This window comes from Scardinius erythrophthalmus (genome assembly GCF_964197995.2).
Source record: "Scardinius erythrophthalmus genome assembly, chromosome: 2".
Taxonomy (NCBI): Eukaryota; Metazoa; Chordata; class Actinopteri; order Cypriniformes; family Leuciscidae; genus Scardinius; species Scardinius erythrophthalmus.
In genome coordinates this window covers 24,046,154-24,064,899 of record NC_138222.1, presented here as the reverse complement: position 1 = coordinate 24,064,899, position 18,746 = coordinate 24,046,154, and the positions used below count along the sequence as shown (strand labels likewise).

The following is an 18,746-nucleotide window of genomic DNA, read 5'->3' as shown; positions in this document are numbered from 1 at the left end:
AGAAAATTTGTGGTTCTCTAAAGGATGTGGGATTGTGTACATTAATACTGCTGTCCTTAATGGCAGATTGTGGCTTGTGATTGGAGGGTATAACAGCACTCTTGCGTTCACTCTTCTTCAGTTAGCAGGATTTGTTTGTGGTAAAGCAGGATGAGTTGCCCATCTGCACTGAAGCTAATGGCTAATGATGGGAATAAGGCTGCATTAGCCTTTCCTCTGGTTCATTTTAGCCCACACTCATTTAGGCTTTGCTTGCTCTCCTCATGTGTCTGTTTTCACTCCTTATACATCTTTCTCTTCTTCTTTTGCTCTCTGCGTTTCTGTTTCTGTTTCTTCAGCACTGCCATTCTCTGTCATGGACAGCTGGTTGTCATCAGTGAGGAACAGAAAGGCGTCAGTGTATCCGTTAATTGTAAACGGAGACATGACACTTCCTCTCTCCTTCTCTATATCTCTCTCCGTAGTATCTCCCTTCCTCTCGTTCTTTTTACTTCTCTTGGTTTCTTTCTCTCCCCCTCTCACTTTCTGCAGGCGTGGGAAAGCATACAGGAAATCGTTCAGACTGTTAGGGTAGTTTTGGAGCATAACTTGCCCTGTGCCCTCACCAATAGCATGCCCTCCGAAAAAAAAAAAAAACAGCTCACTCTCTCTCTTCTTCCCTCTTTTACTCATTCACGCTCTCTTCCTCTTTCTTGCTCTCTCACTTTCGCCTTCAGTAGTGAACAAATGGTCTGGCGCGACGATAGATTTATGCAGCGAATGTGGTCCCAAGATCCACAATAAAAATTTGGGATTAAAAATCTGGAATTTAAATCTGGAAATCAGCAAAAAATAAATAAATATAAAAAAAATGGAAATTTTTAATAAATCAATTAATAAATCAATAATTAAAAATGTAATTTAAATAATGAAAAAATAAATGAAATGTAAGATTTTGCAATACTTTCATAAGCAAATGTGTGACTAATCATCATGTGAATTTTTCCATTAAACTACAAATATACTAAATATTTATGCTAATACAATTTTTATGCTAATATAATTTGTGATGGAAAAATATAAAATGTATATACTACTGTTCAAAAGTTTGCGGTCAGTAAGATAAAAAAAAAAGATATGAATAATTATGAATACTTTTTTACAAGAAAGTTTTTACATTATAATGTTACGAAAGATGTCCGCTTTGAATAAATGCTGTTATTCTGTTTTTATTCGTCAAAGAATCCTGAAACAAAAAAAGTATCAATTTCCACAAAAATAAGATGTCCAACCATTTTCAGCATTGATAATAAGAAGAAACTTTTTTCTGAGTGATTTCTGAAGGATCATGTGACACTGATGTTAATGGCTGCTGAAAATTCAGCTTTGCTATCACAGGAATAAAATACATTTTTAAAATATATTAAAATAGAAAAGTGTTATTTTAATGGAATAATATTCACAATTTTATTGGTTATGCTGTATTTTAGATCAAATAAACGCAGCCTTGGTAAGTATACAGACTTTATAGACTATATATAGACTTTTTTCAAAGACTTTTAAAATATTGCAGATCCCAAGCTTTTAAATGATATTGAATTTTATCGCAAAAATGCCAAATAGAATCATTTTACCCCTTGTAAACATTTCTTTTCGCACTCTGAAAAGTGTATAAAACCTGAAAAACTGAGCAGTCTAGCCAGTTTGTCCAGACTAAGAGACCAGTCAACCTTCTTGCCTGGTTTTTAAGCTGCAATTCTTTAAAAAAAAAAAAAAATTCAAGAGGGTCATGGACAATGAACAACAGAGAGTTCCATCCTTTTAAAAAGTTGTGGTTTCAATCTTCCCCGAGACACAGCATTAAAACATACCCTGTAGACAGAGTAAAGATAAGAGCGCATTTTCAAAATACCTTAGGAAAAACAAAACCCATTAATGAAACCAAACCACAGAAAAAGAGTACGTAGGAGAGATAATGGAGGAGAGATATCAGTCAGAGAGAGCTCTTCAAAGCCGTTAGGCCTGATCCAACTCTAATCTGTGTTTCATTTTATATTCATCTAAGTTCAGTGGCTCCCAGCCTGTTATGGCTCATAGTGTTTCATAGTTCATTCATAAGGAAGTGCTACGTTATTGGCCACTGCTACTGGTCATTATTATTTGTTGAAGGTAGACTAAGGGGTGTGTAGACTTTTTATATGCTCTGTAACAGATTAACTTTATATCTGCTAATATACAGTGGCCCCAAAAGGTACTTTGACACTTAAGTTCACATTTAAAATAATTCACACTCATGTTGTAGTTCCAAACCTCGATGACTTTGTATGACCTGTATTATTGTTTTTATTATTTTGAGAAATGTCACATATATATATATATATATATATATATATATATATATATATATATATATATATATATATATATATATATATATATATATATATATATATATATATATATATATATATATATATATATATACAGTACCAGTCAAAAGTTTGGAAACATTACTATTTTTAATGTTTTTGAAAAAAGTCTCTTATGCTCATCAAGCCTGCAGTTTTTTGCTTCACAGAAGAAAGTCATACAGGTTTGGAATGACGTTTTGGGGGAGAACTATCCCTTTAAGTCAGACTTGATGATGAATGATTTTCATTGCTGAGAACAGTATTCCATGTGGTATCTGGAAACAAATGACCTTTTAACTAAATTAAATTTTACCCAAAAATGACCCATTTTTAGTGAATCTATAATGGACCTATAGTCAGGGAAGATGACATATTTAATTATTAATGTTTCCAGAGGTTTCTTTTTGTAAGATGTAGTTTGATCTTGAGTCTCTGTACATGAACATGGTAAAGTGAAAAATCAAAAACCTTGGAAATGACTGGTATGTACAATGTTTTTAGGAATGGCACAAAGGTCTATGTCTTTGGATCATTGTTTTTAATAATGTGCTTTTTTTCATTTGTTGTGTATCTTTGGATTATGTTGTGTTGTAAATAAATCAAAACAATCAAAAAGCCATTCTTTTTTAAATCTTCTCATTCTTTGTGCAAGGTTGCTCAGAATGACAGGGCCTGATAGCTCCTAATAGGGCCGTTAGGGGAGGGTCTTTGTCTTTCTCAGGTGTGAAAGCCATAAATATTCAGGATGTGTTTACGCCTACTCGCATAAAGCTTTCTTACACAAAACACGTCTTACAATTTTTAAATCAATATATTGTCTTATCTGAATGAGCAGTCAGGGTGATTTTCACATAGTTTTGAAGCAAACATTCTAGGCTACGTCATACAATTTACAAAAGTCTTGTGAAGAAATAATCAGTATGGGTTTCATGACCTTATTTCAGTGACAATTTTTTATTTTATTTTTCACAAACCACGCATAAATGTCATTATCTCAAAACTACAAACTTTTACACACATGCTGCTGACATATTATTGAAGCAGAGTTTGTGCTAAATACAGTGTAATCAGACTTTAGCCATGAAAATGTCACAAGTAACAGAAATAAGCACAAATGTCAGAGCATGTCAGAACACCTCCAGGGCCCTGAAAACACCTCAGACCCCAGAAGGTTAAATTCAGTACAAATTTAAGTGCGAAGTCGTTATATTCAATATGATGTCTGCCCTGACTAAAGGTGAGGTCACGCTAGATGTTACGTTCCATTCCCTTCCAGTCACACATGTGAATGTGGAACAGTCAAAATACAAGCAGATCCCTTGGGTGTTTTGTCTATTACTCAACCAAAGTTCAAGTTTGTTGAACTCTGACCTATGAATTTGCATAGTGAAAAGATGTTTGACAAACAGAGGATCTAAGCGGTACAGAATTACCCCTTGGCTCAATACAAAGAAAACAAACTTCAAAGCTACAGTTATGCATGCGTTGTGGTGGTGATGATGGTATATTTCAGATTTGGGATTTGGGATATTTTATTTGCCAACAACAGAAGTGCTGGAGTGTGACATCAGATCCTGTGGGCAATATTCATTACAGTGCCTGAAGTGATTTCACACACTCAAACGCCTTGTGTGACTGCAGTTTTAAGTTCATGGAGTCAGTTCCTCTCAAGTTCACAAACTGTAACCACTAACTATGAACAAGTCAGTGTAATGACTTTATTTAAAGCAAATTACACTGGTATGTAATGCACAGTAGTGGCATTCAAAAGTATAGCTTAAGTGCCCAAATACCCACCTGATCTCATGTGAAAACTTATTTTACAGCGTGGTTATTTTTTATATTTGTACAATGTGATTTTTCGAAAGAAGCATGAAGGTCCACCCCTAAAACTAACCAATAGTGCATGAGCAGACTGTATGAAAACAAAAATGAGATTGTACCAATTTGCCTAAATATAAAAGATGACGTTTGGCAGCATGGCATTTTGTTGCAAATACTGGTTAATGCCATTGTAAAAATTAAACCAATCACTCAGAAATGACACACATTTACACACACAGACAGGAAATTTGTTTTATGGGTTGATAATAAAATGGTTTCCTTTCGTTCATATCCTTGTCCTTCTTTCTTCCTCTACAAGTAGGCTTTTATTCCTGACATCTAATTTTCCTGTTATAGATGGTTCTGGACTCATGCCTGAAAATCAAGCCTGTACAAGCCATCATTAATACTCAGTGCTCATATGTTTCTCTCATTGTTTTCTCAAGTGTTATATATATATATATATATATATAAACACTTAATTTACTCAGTTGAAAAGAGGGTTTTCACTCTTATGTGTCAAAAGAATGTCAGGAATCAACAAACTCCTGACCAAGACCAATTTGATTATCTGCACAGAAGAAAGAGAAAGAGGAAGAAAACAGAAAGGCGAGAGAAAGAGAGAGGGGGGTGGAGGGATAAAGCTGGAGCGACAGTCAGGCGACAAGGTTAACAAAGCCGTCCTGTGTTGATGTTGTGCGGTGAGAGTGAGTGATCGAGGGAGAGTCACTGGAATGGAGAAATACATAATCTATTGTGACATTTTCTGTTTGCCTGTTTCACCTTTCTCAATGCAAAAGTGCTGAGTTCTCTGCTCACTCGAATCTAGTCTCAGCCTGACTTTTGACTATCGGCAGGATGCCTGGTCCAATCTGCAGCTCATTCTGGCCAAGAACCGCCCACTTTGACAGGAAGAGATTGCTGTACTGGCGTTATAATACAGTTGTGCTGCACCTTAATTTTTTTTTTTTTTTTTTACCCAAACACTGAAACCAAAATGAAAGTTTTCATTTAGCCGAAAGCCAAAACTGTAAATAACGTTTATTTAATAATCAATTAATTAATCAAATTTATTTAAATTGCACATAAGGTGGTTTAGAGTTTCTGTGATCTTTAATTTAACGATGCAAATATTCATCTGTCCTTCAAATTTACCTGGAATATAGTCCTCAAAAACATTGATGGTACTTTATAATACGTTTTTGCCTTTTGTGGAGCTGAACAGTTACAACCATGAGTACGCACCATATCGGATTTGGATCAGTCCCGGATCTGTGCATTCCTAGCAGACTAAAAGATCGTTCTTGGGATTGAAAAATCGATATTGGCTCATCAAAAAAAGAGAGATTAAAATTGATAAATTAATATTTTCAAATCAGCCTTAGCGTCCATACACCTGACATGTTTACCTGTTGTCCACATTGTGTGCACGAAATAGACACTGACACAGTCAAAACAATTATTACACGTCACAGTAATCTTTCAAGGAATTCGGCCAAACTTGGGCAAATCTGTTCTTCCTCAGAAGTGCTCATTTATCATCCAGGGCATTTTATCATGCTTCATTTCCAGGTGAACTGATGATTTCCAGAAGTTGCATAAATCAGATTGCAACTTCTCAACCTTGTGAAACAGTAAATGCCTAATATCTGGTTTGACAGGACTCAGCAGCAATCACTGCAAGTTAATATTCAAATCTTTTAAATCTCTTTTGAGGAATCTTGGCTCGTTCTTCCTTTGCAGAAAAGCTCTGACAGATTGGCACAGTAGGTCTTGAACCGGTCCTGCCACATCACCTTTGTAGGATTCAGGTCAGGACTTGAACTAGGCCACTGTAGTTCCTTAATTTAGTTTCTTGTCAGCCATTCCGATGTGGAATTGCTTCTGTGTTTTGAATCATTGTCTTGCAGTATCAATTACAATTACAATGAAGTTTCAGCTCACACTCAGATCATAATCAGACTTTCTCCCAAAGAAATGTCTGGTTTATTTCTTCAGCCGAAATTTTGAAGTGACCACTTCTCTTTTATGGAGTGGTTAAAAAGTAATTAAACATAATTAATAATAATAAATATATACTCATCATTTAGACTGAACACAGGCATACTTTACAGCAACCAACCCTAACATATCTAAAGCTTTGTTAGTGTACTGCACTATTTTGCATTATATACATTAGTCACATTTTCTATTACATACATTAAATAATGAGTTGTGTATTATAAGTTCCCGTTGTCTAATATGTATTATTTGATTTTTTTAATATTATTTCAGTGAGAGAAAGATGCAGTTAAAAAGGAATCAGGAAATAATAAATACTTCTTCATTCCACTTTACCTATAGTCTGTCTCGCTCTCTTCTTTGTCTTTTGTTCCCCAGACATTTACTCTCAGGTTCTCTATAATTCACCTGTGATTCAGCTCATATTCATGCTTGTGTAATTCTCAACATAAATTGTATGTGTTGTTTTGTTGCTTTTAGATTTACTCTAAAATCATATTTCTTGATAATCAGAGAGTTAGTAGAACACCCAAATCATTTAGGATGTGTTCACACTTGTAGTTCGGTTCTCTTGGTTCTTTTAGCCCGGACCAAAAAAAAAAAAAGAAAATAACACATTTAGTCCTGGTTTGCTTGGTGTTCACACTGTTTTTAAGGCTGAAACTAAAAACAACCGAACATCTAAAACAATGCTGTGCTAAATGGGCTCGTTATATATTCATATAATGGCATTTTTACTCGAGAACTTTTGAAGAGTGAAATGTGTAAAGGAGTCAAAAGAGTGCCAGGAATTCGTCCATTGCACACACACGAAGATCTGCTGCAAGCAGCTGTAGCTGTTTCTGACACCTGTACCAAACTGTAATGGGCAACATTGCTCCTATGATGAGAAAAAAAACAGATATGCTTCAGCATTCTTTCTGATCATTGATTAAAGGGATGGTTCAGAGTAATTTCAACCTAGGGTCCTTTGCACCATGACTTCGAGCTTAAAGTTAGAGCTTATTTAGAGATCTCAGCCGAATGGCTTAGTGCCGGCGCTAATGTATCCAAGGTTGTATCCCATAAATTGCCCCACTAATAATGCCCAGAATGGTACCAAACTTCTACAGTAGTACAAATAGGTTCTGTACTCATAAAACGAGGCATTGGAAATTTTGTAAGTACATCCGGAGTTTATTTAAATAGCACTTGCCTGATGGCTCATGCTACTGCTAACCCGGACGTCGAGGTCACTTCCGTGATTTGGAAAAAGCCTGGCAGAAAGCGATGCATTTTTTATTATTGATAGTGATATGATAGTGGACTAAGGTAGGGAACAGTGAATGAGGGTATGGGGGTGATTTAAAATATAGTTTGTTTGTCTGTCTGTTTTGTTTTCTCTCGCTCATTGTTTCTTTTTAAATCTCAAGTCATCAGGAATCAGTCCAAATATCAGTAACCTTGAGTGAAACAAACAGAGAATGGGGGAGGGACGAAACAAATCTGAGTCTGTATGGTAAGGTGTGTCGTTCTCATGGGTGTTATCTTTCGACAGTGCCACTCAAAGCCATGGGATTTTACCATCTATCACACGCTCACTCTCAACACCCATGTGCCAGATGCAACAGGAAGTGACTGTTGCCTGGGCTACACAAGGAAGTTACAGCGCATGTTCACAGAAACACATGGAAGTTTCCCTTTCACCAGAATCAAGACAGTGTGTGTCGTCCCTTGTGCTCATGAGTTTGTATTCATTAATCAGCAGGGGAAGCTGTATTTCATTTTGAAGGCTTTCTGTTTTAGGAGATTAATTGTTGCTAGTAATTAAGGTCTGACCCCACAAGAGGCAACTAGAAGGCTAATCACTCAAGGGTTCAGGGCAGTGAACAGCCGCTGGGGCTTTGTGGAAGATATAATAGGAGAGGTAGTACAGGGGAAGTCACATTTGTCATGCATATCTGCACTCACTCATCTCTTCATATAAATCACCTTTTCACATGAAAAAAACTTCTTTATCTCACATGCACATATGCAAAGACAGTAAATTGGGGTCAGGGTGTGGTGGCACGCTATTGTGTTGTACTGTTTTGCATTGTAATAATAGGATGAATGACTGTACCCTGGAGATTCCCGCTTACTTGCTCGCTCTTGCTCTCGCGCTCTCTTTCTCTTTCAAGCTATTTTTTCCCAGCTGCTGTTGACATAACCATCCTAATTTTGGTGTGTACTTTGGAAAGTTAGTGAAATTAAACCAACTTCTGTAGAAGGTCTACTATCATCTGGATATCACCTCTTTTTGTGTAGGCCTGAGATTTGCGTCTCTTTTAACCAATATTAATTTCAGTTTCATTGTTTGTAAAACAATCATGCCAATAAAAACCAAAGACAAAGCATCACTACAAAAAATAAATAAATAAAATGATTCCATAAGTTAAATTAAATAAAAAATACATGATATAAAAATATATGTATATATCGATTTTATTTATTATAAAATAAAATAAAATAAAATAAAATCAAATAAAATAAATAATTAGTATTTAAAGAGACATTTAAGTAATGTAAAGTCAGACAGTCATTACAATAACCAAGAAGGTGATCAGGACCTGAATGCAAGTTAAATATGGGCGCAGGAAATATTGGTTTGAGTTTAAAATAATTTATCATTTTTCTTGTAGAGGCCATGAAAAGAGAACAAGAGCATAGCTATGTAGGAAATGCATGTTTCCTAGATGAGCTGTCAGTTATACAGTGTTACCCTGACCAACAGCCGTTATTCAGATATATTTGAATATCACGATTGACCAGTTGGAATTGAGTATTTCAGTGCGCTGTGAAATTAACTTTGAAACATTCTGTAGGCCTACATACATAGACAAATAACTAGTAAACATGGTGGCCATTGGTGTGTTCTGGACTGGTTTATATAAATTGACACACTGCCAACTGTTGTCATGCTGATGTAAGTTAACAAGTCAAGATCAAAGTCAGCTGTGTGTCAGTGAAAGGTAAATGCTGTAATCCAGAACAGAGCAGGTGAATTACTCTGTGTCCGTGAGAATGCTGGCTAATAAATAAAGAGAACGGATGTTTGATCTGGAGTAAAGTCACTGCCACAAGTACAAGAATCTTTATGTCTGTAAGTGTATTTGGTGAATGTATTGTGTTTCTCTCACTGAACTTTATAAATGACATAATAATAATACTACAGTGACAGTGTGGGCTAAATATTAAACTTTAGGTCAACAGTCTTTGCTCTCCAGGAATGAGGGGAATGTATGTATGCTAGGAACAGCCGCACACTTGCATACACCCTTGTGCTTACATGCTTGCTCAATTTCAGGAAGATATTTCACAAGTCAGAGCCTGTAGCGGTTAGTCAAATGCAACCTGTTACATCAAGGTTACTTTACAGTTGTACTGTGGTAAATATAGCTTTTTGCGTGACTGCGTGTCTCTCTTTGGATATGGATTGGTTTCATTCATAGTTTATGTCATAGTGTTTAATGAATGTGAGCTTTAGGTTTTTGTTTTGTTATGCAGGAACTCTGAGGTAGAAATCTCACATTACTTGTTTACAGTCACACCCACAGAAGTAGGGAAAACAGAAGGGCTATCTTTCCAATTTTACATTTTAAAATGTTTATAACTTAATGTAATTTAATTTAATGTTATGTTTTTATTTATAAATTCTGATTAAATATTTCAAAAACATTCTGTTGTATATGTACTGTATGGATGGAGTGACATCACTGGCTCAGACAATTTGGGAATGAAAAGTCCCAGTATCTGAAAATGAATCATCAAAATATAAATAAATTGTCCCAGTATTACATGATGAGTCAATAGGTGTGTGTGTGTTTGTGTTTGTGTTTGCTTGTTCATGTATGGGTCCATCCTGCTGGGCCTGTTTGGACTGGAACCGATCCTTAGCAGACTTCGACCAGTAACCCGTGACCCTCGCACACACTCTGGGGAACGTTCAACTCAGCAACTTTATCCGCACTGTTGCTCTCCATGGTGGGAGGGGGACAAGAGTACAGGAAAGCGAAAGATGATAAAGAACGAGAGAGAAAGGGAGGGAGCCCTCGGCTATAGAGCAAGCACTTACAGTTCAGATCTGCTTTGTTTTTTGTTGAAGTTTACAAGCACAGTCCTCCAACCGCTGGCCCAGCTCATTTACTCAGCTATTCTCTTTACGAGCCCACGAACTTTTGAGTGTTTAAGTGAGAGATGTTTATCTGAGATGTGAATCCTGAAGTGTTGAGTGAATCTGTCATGAAGTTAAAGTTCACTCTAAATTTATGACTGTTTCTCCGCATCAATGACAGTATCCTTTACTTTGTCAGTGCTTATGTGTATGTGGTGTGTCAGGGATTCTCTGGACCTCTGTTCAGTGTTATTTCATTCCAGATTGCTCTTAAAGATCCCATGAAATCACTTGAAAAGCGCAGTTTTCTTTTTACTGTGCTGACATATTTTCCTGAAACCGACTGGACAAATTAACTGCTCTTCCTTTTTTAAGCTGTAAAACGTCACAGCTGTGAGCAGTGAGCCATGATTTGCTACTTCCTAGTCAGTGGCAGGTGTTATTGAGGGGAGGGGCATTCTTATTCTAAATATTATCTGATTGGACAGAAATCAGTGCAGTGCAGGATGAGTCATCAATATTTTTCCCAGGAGAGATAAAGTGTTAAATGATCTCATTGAAATCACTGATCTCAGTTGTCGTGGTGCAACAACTTGAGGCGGTCTACACTGCATGCGACAAAGCGACCGTTGTAAATCTGTCTGTTCTTCATATCAGAAGTAGTGCAACCGCTTGGAGTACGTCAAAAATAGAACGTGGCCTCAGTTTACTCTTACATCTAGTGTAGACAGCATCACTGATTGTAATGGGTTCATATTGTCTATTGTCACATCACATTGTGCCGTTCGCATCCGGGATAGACATGGTGTAAGTGACCACCTAGCAACCATATAGCCTTAGCAACCAGCCACAACACCCTAGCAACATGGTGGCGAATTTTGCACAAGCAAGCACTGCTCCCATTTTCTTTCGATAAAGTGCAAACTACTTTTTTTTATTATCTACAACAGTGGTTCTCAACATTTTTGACTCCCTAGGACGCCACTGTCCACACAGTGTTATTCAAAGGCCCCACAAATTTCCCAGTTGTTTGTGATTTAAGGATTAAAGTTAAGGATTAAAGATAAGGATTAAAAAAAGACAATTTCTACCTGACAAAATTTTAAAGCTTGGCATAACTTGAAAAGCGTGTGTATTATTTATATATACTAGGTACTAATATGTACTAATATATATCTACATATATACTAGAGGAGGTTAATTAAAATAAGAACTTTAAATTGTTTTGACCTTGTTTAATGCTTGTTTTGTCTTACTTTAAATAGTTTAAAGTCATTTTGAGGCCTATTCGGTAGTTTGCTGAGGCCCCCTAGTGGATCCTGGCCTCCTAGTTGAGAACCAAGAATAAACAAGAATAATTATAATTTGTTTGTATGTTTGTAACACATCATCTCCTGCATATCCCTTTTTCACTATCTTACAGGATTTGGAAATCCTGGACATCAGTCATATCAGGGACACCAGGACAGGGAGATTTTCCAAGATGCCAAAGGTACATTTTCAGTTGTGCCTGTGTTGGAAAAAGTCTGTATGAAGGTTATGTTTGGAAAGGTTCATGTGTCATGGAGTGTGTGTGGGTGGTAAACTTTGCCTGTGTTTGTAGGACCAACGTATACGTGATATGTTGGGTTTGGGCAAAGGAGAAGCGAACTCCGACTCAAAGCTGCTAACTGTTGTCTACGGCAACGACCTGGTCAACATCTCCTTCCTCAACTTCCAAGCTGTGCAGGATGGCTATTGCAAGGTAACCACGACGACCGGACCCTGTCACCTAGATACCATGTCCATGCTATCGCTCCCTCTCCCTCTGTCCTTCTTTTTCACTTTCTACCTTTGCAAGTGTGCGTTCTGAATTAATTATATCAGATGACTCTCATTTTATATATATATGTTTTCCTCTCTCTTCAAAACCTTTGGCACACATGATGTTTTGATTCATTTATAAGATTATCATATTTACATAAATGCATGAGTTCATTTAAACATGTTTTGTGTTATGATTGGGTTTCCAGGTGTGGACTGATGAACTGTTTAAACTTGCCACAAACATACTGTCCCAGAATTCTTCCCGCAACACCTTCTTATACAAAGCGTGAGTACTCTTCTTGTGTGTGTGTGTGTGTGTGTGTGTGTGTGTGTGTGTGTGTGTGTGTGTGGTTCTGGTAAACCCTACGTTGTGGGGACAAAATGTCCTCAAAAAAGATAGCAGTATCCGAAATCCTTGTTCCTGGGGGGGGACATTTTTGCATCTCTGTGAGGAAAGCAGCTTATAAAGTGATGTTTTTTTTTTGTGATTGGTAGTTTTATGGGTAGGATTAGTGTAAGGGGGTAAAATATACAGTTTGTAGAGTATAAAAACCATTACGTCTATGGAAAGTCCCTATAAAACATGAATGTGTGTTTGAAACAGTTGTGTGAGGTTAAGTGACCTGCTCGTGTGACCTCACAATGCAACATTATTTCTCCTAATTGTGTCTGTTTCTCGTAATTGCGACTAAATTTTTAATTGTGACTTTAGATCTCCAAATGCAACTTTGTTACTCATAATTGTGGCTATTTCTCACAATTGTGAGATCTTGCAAATACTACTTCCTTTCCTTTCTCTGCTACTTTATATTTTATTATTGTGGCTTCATATCTCTAAACTGCAACCTTCTGTCTAAAAGTGTGACTCACGGTTGCAGCTTTATTTTTCAGAATTGTGACTTGTATTTCTCAAAATTACAACCTGTGGCTTCTTTCTTCTCACATTTGCACTTTATTATGTGACGCATTAATCACATTGTGACATAATATATATCCTCTAATTCTCTCAACCCAAGCTCGACTGGACCCAGTTTTTCACATATAACTTTGGGTTTGCCTCAGAGTTGGTTTTGTAATTGATGGTCACGGATGGTTATATAAGGTTAGTTCACCCAAAAATGAAATTTTAAAACTCCAGTCCCCAATCATGGAAGAATGAAGGTCATACAGGTTTGGAAAGGGTCAAAATGTATCAAAATGTACAATTTTGGGTGAACTATCTCTATAAAATTTGACCATTCATCCATTCAGCAGGACTTGGGTTCAGCTTCGTACCCTCCAAAATGAAATACCACAGCCCTTATTGTCATAGTCTTTGCTTCAGTCGGAGGCAATGCTGGTGTCAGGTGTTGTTGTTTTTTTTTTGTTTTTTTTAAGAATATGTAGTTGCTAATAGGTTTATTGACAAAGTACAGCACATTAAGAGCAAATAATCAGTGTAGAGATGACAAAACAAGTTTAATGCAATCATCTGTTTCTCACGGTCTGCCCTTTTTTCGTAGTTACACAAAGCTGAAGCTGCAGGTAAATCAGGATGGGAAAATCCCAGTGAAGAAGTGAGTAAACACAAGCTGTCTTACTCAAACACGGTTATGTTTCCAGTTCTTCAGGGCTTTCGTTGCTAATGTGCCACTTCTCCTTTCATCATTTCTTTCACTTCTTCTCTTTTTCTTTCTCTTTCACTTTTTTTAGCATCATGAAAATGTTCTCGGATAAGAAACGTGTGGAGAATGCGCTGGAGCACTGCGGTCTGGTCAATAACAGAGTAATCAGTCGTGCTCAGGTTGTTACACATCAAACATTTTAGTTTTGTCTGCTGAGCTTTCATAAGAAGTGTTTGTGTCTATTTCTCTCTCTAATACTCTTTTGTTGTTTCTATATAATTGCGCTGGTTTTAAATAACCCAAATTCGTTTAGATTCAGAAGATGCCTTTAGTCTAATCTCTTGTAGCGTCTCCCTCTGTTGTCACATGTTCATTTGTTTTTCTTCTTCGTGGTGATCTATGATCAATCCTTTTATGGTTCAGTTTGGACACAGAGGAGCTGGTCTAAGATCAGCACAAGTCCACATTTCAGTCTGTTCACTGTCTTACACTGCCCTCTGCTGGTTACATTTCAGAATAAATTGATACTTAAAGGGATAGTTCACCCAAAAATTAAAACGTCGTCTTCAGTTAATCACCCGCATGTTGTTCCAAACCTGTAAGACTTTAGTTCATCTTCGGAACAAAAAAATGAAGATATTTGAATGAAATATGACACGATCATGAGACACAATCAGTTTATATGATGAACAGATTGAATTTAGGCTTATTCAATTTTGCCTAAATTCAATCTATTCATCATATAAATTGATCGTGTCTCCTCAGAAAATTTGGACTAAACCGATATGAATCATATGGATTAGTTTTGCGATCTCTTTTTGAACTTTTTGAAGCGTCAAAGTGGTAATTCCGTAGCTGCCAATGGAGGGACAGAAAGCTCTCAGATTTCATCAAAAAGATCTTCATTTGTGTTCTGAAGATAAACAAGTCTTACAGGTTTGGAATAACATGAGGGTGAGTAAATGATGACAGAATTTTCATTTTTGGGTGAACTATACCTTTAAAGGTGCCTTATTCTACACCAGGGGGCCTTTTTTATGTTTTCTAGTCATTTGTTATAGTGAACAACCCCAAAAACGTAGCACAACTCACTACATAGTGCAGAACAAAATGTTTGCTTGCAAGACAGAGTGATTGAAATGGATCAGATTACAGCTCTAGCCATATTGATCTTCGCTGCACTGTCAGGTACTGTCCGCTGGTTAATATGGGTCAGTGCTGTTGAACGAACCCATTTTGCATCTCAGTTTGTATTGCATTGTGAACATTTTATGCCTACATAGTGCATACAAATCTTTCAAGATACATCCTGTGTTCCATGGTTAATGTCCCCTTTTAAATGCACCTCAGGCCCAAATGTTATACATTTTCCTCACATCTTATATTTGTGACACTAAAGATGGAAACTATGGAGACTTTAAAAATTCATTTATTTGATTTATTTATTTGTTTGTGCATTTATGTATGTATGCATTTATTTATTTTTATTTATTTTTTCTCAGGGGGATCATGGTATAAAGCTGGATGACTTTACCTGGGAAATGTTCCAGAACTTTCTCAGCAGACTAAGTCCCAGACCAGAGCTGGAGCGCATCTTTGTGGAGCTGTGAGTGAGCTGAGTCCAACAGCAATGACACAGATACAGTGGCCCCAAAAAATGTATTTGGACACTCAGACACTTTAAAAAATGAATGAATGGCATTCCATTACATAAAATATCAACCAAGCGGCATTTATATCAAAGAAAGAGGGCATAAGTAAAAACATTTCAGGAAAAAAGTTAGGTTTTTACGTCATAAAATATTGAAATGCTATTCTAAATAATTTAATTAAAAAGTAACTAAATTAGAATATGTCCATGTAAAAATGGCCCAGAGATGTAAGAAGTCAAAGTTTGTTTCTAAAACAATGATATTTCTTGTCCAAGTCTGTCCAAATACTTTTTAGTGGCCCTTTATGTCTTAACTATGTAAAGATCCTTTGAACAATGTGTAATTCTGTACTGCGTGTGTGTGTAGTGGCTCTAAGGGGAAGCCCTTCTTGTCTCTGGATCAGTTGATGGACTATATAAATCGGAGACAGAGAGATTCTCGACTAAATGAGGTTCTTTACCCACCGCTCAAGCGAGAACAGGTTCGCCAAATCATGGAGAGATATGAAACCAACGTCAGCCAGCTGGAAAGAGGTACAAAGCACACACTCACACACATTTAGATATAGTGAAGATGAAACTGATGGTGGTTTGTTTTACGTGTCCATGTGTGAGCAGACCAGATCTCCCTAATGGCCTTCACAAAGTATCTTGGTGGGGACGAGAACTCGGTGGTTCCTCCTGAGAGGTTGGACATCATCGATGATATGAACCAACCCCTGTCCCACTATTTCATCAACTCTTCACACAACACATACCTCACAGGTATATACACACACACACACTCTAAAATACACAAATCTGGTCATAAACGCACACTAACACCCATCTGTGCTTTCTCGCTTTAGTGGGGCAGTTGACGGGCCTGTCGTCAGTAGAGATGTACCGGCAGGTGTTGCTGACAGGGTGCCGCTGTATAGAGCTGGACTGCTGGAAGGGCCGCCCACCCGAAGAAGAGCCAATCATCACGCACGGTTTCACAATGACAACTGAGATTCCATTCAAGGTGTGTTTTGACCCCATCTTCCACTTTAAGTCAAGTCATCTTCATTTATATAGCGCTTTTAACAATGTAGATTGTTCCAAAGCGGCTTTACAGAGTTACAAGGATAGTTTACAAGATAGATACAAGGATACTTTACCATCTCAGTGTCCATCACTCTCATGATGCAGTCACATTTACCGGTTTTCGGCGATTTTTCGTCATTTCGGTAGAAACCCTTTGGGATTGGGAATTTACATTGGGAGTTTACATGGCAGCCAGATCATTTGTATGTGTCTTTCCTAAGGGCTGTGAATATAGAAAGATATAAGCTTAATTTATATTAATATTAGTGCATCATCAGACTGCAGCATCAGTTTACAGCCATTTGTGTTGTTTGTGCTTTAACTGGACGTATGCGCAGTGTACAGTAGCCGCAAGCACATCGCCATAATTTTTTAACTTCTGGATAATAGTTTAATATAATTTGTGAGCCTAACTCCATTCATGAGTGCCACATTTGATCAAAATATTTGAATGGAAAGCATTATGTTCTCTTCATCCCTTTGATCACAGTGCGTTTGGTCCAGAGTGTGTATTGCACATATTTAAACTGTTTATTGTTTACAAATCGTAATATATGTGTGACAAGGTTTATATATATCAGGTCTGTCTCGTCAGCAAAAATGTATTGTGTGTTACATCATGTATAAATTAAATTATGAAGAACAATGGATTGGAGATGCTTCTTTGCGTTATAAGCCTTATAGTGTGAGTTATAAGCCTATAGTGTGCGTTATAAGCTTTGCATTATAACGCACACTATTTATCAGTGGCTTTCAAAAAAGTGGTGGGGACAAATTCAACTTTGTCAAAAAGTAGTGGGGGCTGGGACATGTCCCACCCACAAATTACACTTATGGTATGGACATACTTCGCCACACTGTTGACCTTTTTACCTGCAAAATTTAGCTAATGTGCAATCGCTAATTGCAAATGCCCATATATGCTGCACACACACACTGAACTGCAATGAGAGACCGTGTGTGTGTAATGTTTCGATCTTTGTGTTTTTAGGAGGTGATTGAAGCTATCGCTGAAAGTGCATTCAAGACGTCTACATATCCTCTCATCCTGTCCTTTGAGAATCATGTGGACTCGTAAGTATAAGGCATGAGTGTGTGGATAATGGATATTGCTTGTCTTTTTTCCTATTTATGTTTTATCTTCATTATTATCTGATCTTTTAGAGCAAAGCAGCAGGCTAAAATGGCAGAATACTGTCGCTCTATGTTCGGGGACGCGCTACTCATTGATCCACTAGACAAATATCCGGTGAGTTCTTCAACATAAAAAGAGCAGTTTCAAATAATATATATTATTTTGTCTATTTTCTTAATAAACCAAAAATCCAAATCTAAAAAGATAGAGCAGACACATTTCATCCATCCATCCTCCTTAAAACTTTTACATTTCAGGCCAGGCCTTTTAAAGCCTACATTGCTATGCTAAACTTTACTTATCTAGTTAAGGATGATGTGCAGTCATTTGTTCATAATCACAGACTAAACATTGACAGGGTGATCAGGACCCCAGTGCAAAGAGAAAGGGTATTGTATCATCCTGAAAGCATTTGTTTCCCACTGATTACACAGGTACTTAACGGATAAAAGAATAAGTGAATGTTAAATGTTTATTTGACCTTAAATCATTGTATTATTGTTAGAAGAACGAGAGCATGGACAGCTGTATAGGAAGGAGCATATCGGATGACTGTGACAGTTGTTCATTATACAGTTTTGGCCCCAGAATGCAGTGATTGGCTGTGTAATAACTAGGGATGCAACAATACAGTTAGCCCACGGTTCAATACATACCTCGGTTTTTTAACCACGGTTTTCGGTTCGGTTCGGTTCTGATGGCTTGACACATAATAGTGTTTTTTTGTTATTCTGTGCTTAGGCAGTAGGAACAGTAAGAGGTTAAGGAGAAAAAAATAAAAACGATTTATTGCAATACTCCTTTATTTTACTTAAAAGCTAAGCAAAGTCCACTAGTTCTTAGTGTATTGTATAATATACAATTAACACTGACATCTCTTTACCTCAGAGCGTCCGTTAACTGAATGTCACCTGAAAATCCGATAACATCAGCAATTTTCATTCAAGCAGCTGATTTCTGTGAATGAATGTAAAACTAAATGTATTGCAGCACAGGGTGAAGTCAGTATATACATTAACGACGATTTGAGACAAATAAATGTACATTTAATGTAAAACTATATAGATGGCATTCTGTGGCGCGGCAGGATTTTGAACACGGTCCTGAGCCGAAAGGCGCCGACGGTGTGTGTAGC

At 37.0% G+C, this 18,746-nt stretch overlaps 1 protein-coding gene across 2 annotated transcripts in view; it reads left to right on the top strand.

Moving 5' to 3' along the window:
* The window catches only part of plcb3 (phospholipase C, beta 3 (phosphatidylinositol-specific)), a 57,598-nt gene that overhangs the window by 22,435 nt on the left and 16,417 nt on the right, over positions 1-18,746 (top strand). For both annotated transcript variants that reach the window (XM_081359350.1, XM_081359349.1), the window contains exons 3-13: positions 11,771-11,839; positions 11,951-12,091; positions 12,360-12,439; positions 13,656-13,709; positions 13,846-13,936; positions 15,260-15,363; positions 15,776-15,942; positions 16,027-16,173; positions 16,257-16,414; positions 17,468-17,550; positions 17,641-17,725. In XM_081359350.1, coding sequence (XP_081215476.1) covers positions 11,771-11,839; positions 11,951-12,091; positions 12,360-12,439; positions 13,656-13,709; positions 13,846-13,936; positions 15,260-15,363; positions 15,776-15,942; positions 16,027-16,173; positions 16,257-16,414; positions 17,468-17,550; positions 17,641-17,725 — 1,179 coding nt within the window. The remainder of the gene's footprint in view (positions 1-11,770; positions 11,840-11,950; positions 12,092-12,359; positions 12,440-13,655; positions 13,710-13,845; positions 13,937-15,259; positions 15,364-15,775; positions 15,943-16,026; positions 16,174-16,256; positions 16,415-17,467; positions 17,551-17,640; positions 17,726-18,746) is intronic.